At 46.1% G+C, this 8,028-nt stretch overlaps 1 protein-coding gene across 1 annotated transcript in view; it reads left to right on the top strand.

Annotated features, from left to right (window-relative positions):
- Window positions 1-8,028, top strand: part of FAT2 (FAT atypical cadherin 2) — a 78,889-nt gene that overhangs the window by 43,910 nt on the left and 26,951 nt on the right. The window contains exons 18-19 of the mRNA XM_010850598.1: window positions 2,346-2,543; window positions 7,484-8,028. Of these exons, the coding sequence (XP_010848900.1) occupies window positions 2,346-2,543; window positions 7,484-8,028 (743 nt within the window). The remainder of the gene's footprint in view (window positions 1-2,345; window positions 2,544-7,483) is intronic.

The following is an 8,028-nucleotide window of genomic DNA, read 5'->3' as shown; positions in this document are numbered from 1 at the left end:
TCCTTTTCCTATTTGGAACCAGTCTGTTGTTCCATGTCCAGTTCTAACTGTTGCTTCCTGACCTGCATACAAATTTCTCAAGAGTCAGATCAGGTGGTCTGGTATTCCCCTCTCTTTCAGAATTTTCCACAGTTTATTGTGATCCACACAGTCAAAGGCTTTGGCATAGTCAATAAAGCAGAAATAGATGTTTTTCTGGAACTCTCTTGCTTTTTCAATGATCCAGCAGATGTTGGCCATTTGATCTCTGGTTCCTCTGCCTTTTCTAGAACCAGCTTGAACATCAGGAAGTTCACGGTTCACATATTGCTGAAGCCTGGCTTGGAGAATTTTGAGCATTACTTTACTAGCATGTGAGATGAGTGCAATTGTGCGGTAGTTTGAGCATTCTTTGGCATTGCCTTTCTTTGGGATTGGAATGAAAACTGACCTTTTCCAGTCCTGTGGCTACTGCTGAGTTTTCCAAATTTGCTGGCATATTGAGTGCAGCACTTTCACAGCATCATCTTTCAGGATTTGAAATAGCTCAACTGGAATTCCATCACCTCCACTAGCTTTGTTCGTAGAGATGCCTTCCAAGGCCCACCTGACTTCACATTCCAGGATGTCTGGCTCTAGGTCAGTGATCACCCATCATGATTATCTGGGTCATGAAGATCTTTTTTGTACAGTTCTTCTGTGTATTCTCGCCATCTCTTCTTAATATCTTCTTCTTCTGTTGCTGCTGCTGCTACAACAGCAACAGTCAGACACAGAGTCGTGTCTGACTCTGTGCAACCCCATAGACGGCAGCCAACCCGGCTCCCCCATCCCTGGGATTCTCCAGGCAAGAACACTGGAGTGGGTTGCCATTTCCTTCTCCAATGCATAAAAGTGAAAAGTGAAAGTGAGGTCGCTCAGTCGTGTCCGACTCTTTGCGACCCCATGGACTGCAGCCTACCAGGCTCCTCCATCCATGGGATTTTCCAGGCAAGAGTACTGGAGTGGGGTGCCACGTCCATACCATTTCTGTCCTTTATCGAGCCCATCTTTGCATGAAATGTTCCTTTGGTATCTCTGATTTTCTTGAAGAGATCTCTAGTCTTTCCCATTCTGTTGTTTTCCTCTATTTCTTTGCATTGATCGCCAAAGAAGGCTTTCTTATCTCTTTTTGCTATTCTTTGGAACTCTGCATTCAGATGTTTATATCTTTTCTTTTCTCCTTTGCTTTTCGCTTCTCTTCTTTTCACAGCTATTTGTAAGGCCTCCCCAGACAGCCATTTTGCTTTTTTGCATTTCTTTTCCATGGGGATGGTCTTGATCCCTGTCTCCTGTACAATGTCACGAACCTCATTCCATCAGGCACTCTATCTATCCATAGATCTGATAGATAGAGTGCCTGATGAACTATGTAAAAACTGGCATAGGAAATCAGATTATTACAACTGACTTAAACCAATCATAGTCTGTCTCTTCTTAGGAGGAGCACTTCTTTGCTGAGGGTATTGCTCTACCTGAATAAAAGCAGGATTTTATAAGAAAGGGCAGACTACCTGTTGACTATGAAACTATGACTTTCTGCTCATGAGATTGTGTTTTTAGATAAGGTTTTTGATGCTAAAAAGACAGTTAACAATCACTGTAAATATTACAGCATGCTGAATTCCTGTGTTACAGAACAAAGACTGAAACAGGGACTTCCCTGGTGGGCCAGTGGCTAAGACTCTGTGCTTATAATGCAGGGAGCTCAGGTTTGAGCCCTGGTCCAGGAACTAGATCCTGCATGCTGCAACTAAAGATCCTGTGTGTTGCAATGAAGAATGAAGATCCCACATGCCGCCAAGAACTGGCGCAGCCAAATAAATATTAAAAAAAAAAACTTAAACAATACCCAGGGGATCCATTCTTCTCAGTTGAATTACTAATTGTCTTTGAATTTTTCTCATTGGATGTGTGTTCCATTGGTCATCTAATCATGAAACCATCTCTAGGTTTTCAACTGATCCTGTGAATCACGAAATTCCCATGTGGATCTCAGGCACTAATTTTATATACATGAATTATCAGTTATGTGACATGGACAAGTCACCTCTCTATAGGATAAAGGGACTCTAGAGACCCTTCCAGCCCCAATGGCCTTTGTTTCTAAAACCTAGGACTTCCCTCCGGAAGCTCTAGTCTAGATTAAAAAGGCAACCACTAATTAACAGACAGGCAGAATGAATGAATGACAGTTCAAGATGTAGGCATGACCTGGGAGCAGCCAGAGCACCGAGGACTCATCCTAGAGAAGGGAATCCAGAAAAGATGTGAGAAGAAGGACCGGGACTCACTTTGCTCTTTGATTTTGTCACTCTTGTTCTCAGGAAAATGCCCCCATTGGCAGCAAAGTCTTGCAACTGATTCTGAGTGACCCAGACTCCCCAGAGAATGGTCCTCCCTTCTCCTTCCGAATCACCAAGGGGAATGAAGGCTTTGCCTTCCGAGTGACCCCAGATGGATGGTTGGTGACTACTGCAGGACTGAGCAAGAGAGTCCAGGAATGGTATAAGCTTCAGATTGAGGTGAGAGCAGTGGGGGCCACAGGTGGTGACCATGGGGACAAAAAATGTGCTGGCAGTGCTACTAGATAGCTAGCAGGAAGCTGTTGTATAGTGCAGGGAGCTCAGCTTGGTGCTGTGTGATGATGTAGACTGGTAGGATGGGGGTGGGGGTGGGATGGGAGGTTTAAGAGAGAACCATATACCCCTGGCCGATTCATGTTGATATATGGCAGAAACCAACACAATAATGTAAAGCAATTGTCCTCCAATTAAAAATTAATAAACTCAAATTAAAATAAAGAGGGAGGGGGTATGTGTATATATATAGCCATTTATATATGTTGATATATATACACACAGATAGCTGGTTCACTTCGCTATACAGCAGAAACTAACACAACATTGCAAAGCGATTATACTCCAATAAAAAATAATAAATGAATAAAAGCACCATCAGTGCTTCTCTTATTAGGAAATGTACAGAGCCCTTACTATGTGCCAGGCACTGGGCTAAGTGCTTCACGTGCATCATTGCACTAAATCTCCACACATGCATTAGGGTGAGTGCAGTTGTCACTCCCACTTTCCTGATGTGGTAACTGAGGCACACAGAGATTAAGCGACTGGCTTAAAATGATACTGTTAATAAGTGGTAGAGTTGGGCTGCTCCAAATTCCAGCACTCTAACTCCAAGCTCTTCATCCCTGCCGTGCTCTCAGAACAGAAACACCCTCACCCTCGATCTAATTCCTCAAGTCTGGCCAGAATAGCTCTTTGAACCTCAAGTGTTGTTAAAGACCTACCTCTGAGCATTGGTGTTCAGTTTATCCAGTGTCACAGCAAGCCAAAATGCTGAGATGATGAAGTCTGCGGTGAAGAGAGGGTTTATTAGCAAGGCAGCCAGGCAAGGTGATAGGATAACAAGTCTCAGAACCACCTCCTGGAAGGCAAGGGGCTCTGGGTGTTTATGGATAAAGAGCAAAGGGCCAGGGCAGTCTGAGGCCTGGGGAGCAAAGGGAGCACAGCGAAATGTGATTGGAAAAAGGTGCAGTAGTCATTGTTCTAACGCAGGTGTTCCTAAGCTACAGGCCTCTGCATGTCCAGAAATGGAGGCACTTTGCGCTACCTGAGGGGGGAGTTTTCTGCCCTCTGACATCAAGGTCACCAAGCAGAACTTGGGCATGCTCTGTTGAAGGGCTGGTGGTCCTACCCAGTCTGAACCAGTTCTATTCCCACTAGGCACAGCTGCCTCCCCAAGTCCTGGAAAATAACGCAGGCAACTATCTTACTGTTTAGGTTATATGCAGATGCAAGTCTTAAAGTGACCTTGACTAGTGAAGGCAGGGGAAGTGGATTTGACTAATGATTATCCATGGTTTCAGTGCCAGGGTCCAATGAGAGAACATATATACATGTACAGTGATATACGCAGTGATATTATCATGGGTTGTAGGAAAACTGCCCAAGAAAAAGCAGCCAAAATGCTGATGAAACATGCCAATGCTCATTCAGTTCAGTTCAGTTCAGTCGCTCAGTCGTGTCCGACTCTTTGCGATCCCATGAATCGCAGCACGTCAGGCCTCCCTGTCTATCACCAACACCTGGAGTTCACCCAGACTCACATCCATCGAGTCAGTGATGCCATCCAGCCATCTCATCCTCTGTCGTCCCCTTCTCCTCCTGCCCCCAATCCCTCCCAGCATCAGAGTCTTTTCCAGTGAGTCAACTCTTCACATGAGGTGGCCAAAGTACTGGAGTTTCAGCTTTAGCATCATTCCTTCCAAAGAAATCCCATGGCTGATCTCCTTCAGAATGGACTGGTTGGATCTCCTTGCAGTCCAAGGGACTCTCAAGAGTCTTCTCCAACACCACAGTTCAAAAGCATCAATTCTTCGGCGCTTAGCCTTCTTCACAGTCCAACTCTCACATCCATACATGACCACAGGAAAAACCATAGCCTTGACTGGATAAACCTTTGTTGGCAAAGTAATGTCTCTGCTTTGCAATATGCTATCTAGGTTGGTCATAACTTTCCTTCCAAGGAGTAAGTGTCTTTTAATTTCATGGCTGCAGTCACCATCTGCAGTGATTTTGGAGCCCAGAAAAATAAAGTCTGACACTGTTTCCCCATCTATTTCCCATGAAGTGATGGGACCAGATGCCATAATCTTCATTTTCTGAATGTTGAGCTTTAAGCCAACTAAACCTTAAGTCTAGTGGATACTACTATCCTGTGAACTTCTCTGGGCTCAGGATGATGTAGTCATCCATTCAGACAGACAGCCAGTCAGGCATTCATTCATTCAGCATCCACTGAGTACCTATCATATGCTGGGTCCCATGCTAGCAGCAGAAAGAAGAGGGTGATCCCTGTCCCCATAGGCTTTTGATTCTAATTATAGAGATAAAAAATAAACAGATGAAGAAAGAAATGGATGGGAAGCTCAAAAGGCACTGCAGAGACATATTCAGAGGGTGGCTGCCCTTGAGTTGAGACCTGAGGAGTTGGCCACATGAAAAGGGGGCTGGAGAGTGTCCCAGGCAAGAACAAGACAAGACCAATCCCACTTTGGGAAAGAGCTTGAAGTGACCTGAGACATGGTCATTTGCTCATCACATGGTGAGCGGTGGTGGGAATGAAGCTGAAAGGATGGGTTGGATGGCTCATGGGTGCCTCATAGCTTGGATGACCATGTTATTTGAGGTCCAAACTGTGAGGCTCCTGAGAGTAAGAGAGGCACTAAAAACAGTTAATTGGTTATAACTGTTGATTTTCATAACAAATGAAAATCAAGACTGTCCTGGGCTAACCAGGAAGTATGGTCACCCATGATAAGCCTTGGTAATACTTGTAGATTCTAATCAAGGTGCAGTGAGAAGTGATGGAAGGGTTTCCAACAGGGAAGTGACCCTTCTTGTGTCCCAGGAAGTTCATTTTTTAAGTTCCAGAGACAGTCAGTTGAAGGGGGCAAGACTGGTTGAGGGAGACCAATGAGAAATCATCTAAGCTGGAGGCAGGTGATGCTGAGACCTTGAGGTGATGGTGAAGATGAACAAGTGGACAGATGTGCAACAGGTTTTGCTTGGAAATTAGTGGGAGTTGGTGGTGGATTGGATATGGGGAGAGAAAGAAAAGAGAAGAATCAGGACCACTCCCAGGTTCCTAACTCCAGTGAAGTCTGATTGGTAGGGCCATTTATGAGTCTGGATAGACTTGGATGGAGAACAGGTTTATGGGATAAAATGAAGGCTCTGTTTAGCATATATTATCTTTCAGGTGTCCATGATATATCTAAGTGAAGGTGTCCAATAAGTAGCTGGAAATGGGAAGCTTTGACTCAGAGAACAGATGTGGGCTAATGTAGAGGGTCTTCAAAGCCAAAAGCATAGGTCAAGAGATCAGCTTCCTGATCTCTGTAAGCCTGGCTCAGAGTATCACTTAGTAACTCAATCACTTTCTTGCATTCGTCCTGTATATCCACTTTTGTTCACTGGGAGGCGCTATGCTGCTGCTGCTGCTAAGTCACTTCAGTCGTGTCCAACTCTGTATAGGCCAGCAGATTCTGCTCTGGCTTTACCTGCTGTATGACCTTGAGCATGTTAATTGACCTTTTTGAGACTCAGTTATATCTTTTGTAAAGTAGGACACTTCAGGATACCTGCCTTATCAGACAGATAAACTAAGATCACACATTTAAAGCATGTAAAAGTGACTGGCACACAGTTTGTACTCAGATAATGTCAGTTACATGTTATAATGCAGTGCTTAGTCACTCAGTTATGTCTGATTCTTTGTGACCCCATGAACTGTAGCCCACCAGACTCCTCTGTCCATGTGATTCTCCAGGCAAGAATACTGGAGTGGGTTACCATGCCCTCCTCCAGGAGATCTTCCCAACCCAGGGATTGAACCCAGATCTCCTGCACTGCAGGAGGATTCTTTACCATCTGAGCCACCAGGAAAGCTGATATATTATAATACTTAGCAGTAATATTAATTATTACCATTGCTATTGATATCTCATCAGTTACCAATAATTCCCAGAAGCAGGTGTATTATTATACCTTTCTTGCCCACTCAAAGCAAATCCATATGAACAAGATATTACTGTAGGGAAAACTACAAAGATCCTTGCTGACAGCTGTGAAAGTGGTAATGCTACTGAGGAGCGGAAGGAAAGCTTCACCCTTGTCTGCCTAAGTCTGGGCAGAAAGTTATAGAGATGCTTGGTGAAATGTGCAAGGGAAATGCATTTCTAATTTATTCTAATAATCACCTTGCTTAAAACCTTTGGTGGCTTTTCATGTCTCTGACTTAAATCCAATCTCCTGTTCCTCAGCCCATCAGTAACCATCTGGGTTACCTCTCTGCGCACCTCTGGCCCTCAGCCCTGGCCACTCTGGTCCCTTCCTGCTTTTTCAGCATTCCTTCCCACCTGAGGGCCTGACACTTGCTGTTCCCTCTCTGTCACCTCTCCTCCTCACCTCTCTTTTCTCCTGATCACGGCAGAGCGCCTGGTCTGTACTAGGCACTCAATACATATTTGTTGACTGAACTGAAGAAGACATGCCCATCCCCAGCCTGACCCCAGTCACATAGTAAAGAGGAGTAAGAGAACCTGTTGGGCTGACAGTGGCCACAAAGGATGTGCTCTGAAATCGCTAGGAGACATGTGATGACCATCCTAAGGAAAGAGACAGAATGAGAGAAGTTCAAGGGGAAGGAAGCATGTGGCTGGCGAGGCTTAGGAGGGACTCAGAGAGGTGTCAGATGAGAAGGTGTAGAATTAAGTTTTACTGCCTGGTGTGGGTTGTAAGTCCCTCCACAAAGCCTTTGGTGCTTCCGGAGTGATGATTTTCCTTTTCAAATACGACAGCACACTGAGCTCACCCTGGAGCAGCAGGGAGGCCCCTTAGGGGCCATAGCCACTGTCCTAATTCGTAGCCTGCTTCACCCACAGGTGTCAGACAGTGGCATCCCACCCCTCTCATCTTCCACGTCGGTCAAGGTCCACATCAGGGAGCAGAGCCACTACCCGCCCTCCGCCCTCCCCCTGGAGATCTTCATCACCATCAGGGAGGAGGAGTTCCAGGGTGGCATGGTGGGCAAAATCCATGCCACAGACCGAGACCCACAGGACACGTTGACCTACAGCCTGGCGGGAGAGGAGAGCGTGGGCCAGCGCTTCTCAGTGGGGGCGACCGATGGCAAGATCATCGCCTCCCACACGCTGCCTCGGGGCCGATACACTTTCAACGTCACAGTCAGTGATGGAACCTTCTCCACCATGGCTGGCGTCCACGTCCATGTGTGGCACATGGGGCCAGAGGCTCTGCAGCAGACCATGTGGATGGGCTTCCACCAGCTCACTCCAGAGGAGCTGGTGAGTGACCACTGGAGGAACCTGCAGAGGTTCCTTAGCAACTGGCTGGACATCAAACGAGCCAACATCCACCTGGCCAGCCTTCAGCCAGCAGAGGCCACGGCTGGTGTGGATGTGCTCCT

Source organism: Bison bison, unplaced genomic scaffold, assembly GCF_000754665.1.
Source record: "Bison bison bison isolate TAMUID 2011002044 unplaced genomic scaffold, Bison_UMD1.0 scf7180017864291, whole genome shotgun sequence".
Lineage (NCBI taxonomy): Eukaryota > Metazoa > Chordata > Mammalia > Artiodactyla > Bovidae > Bison > Bison bison.
The sequence above is the reverse complement of the archived record's forward strand: the minus strand, read 5'-3'. Positions and strand labels throughout refer to the sequence as shown.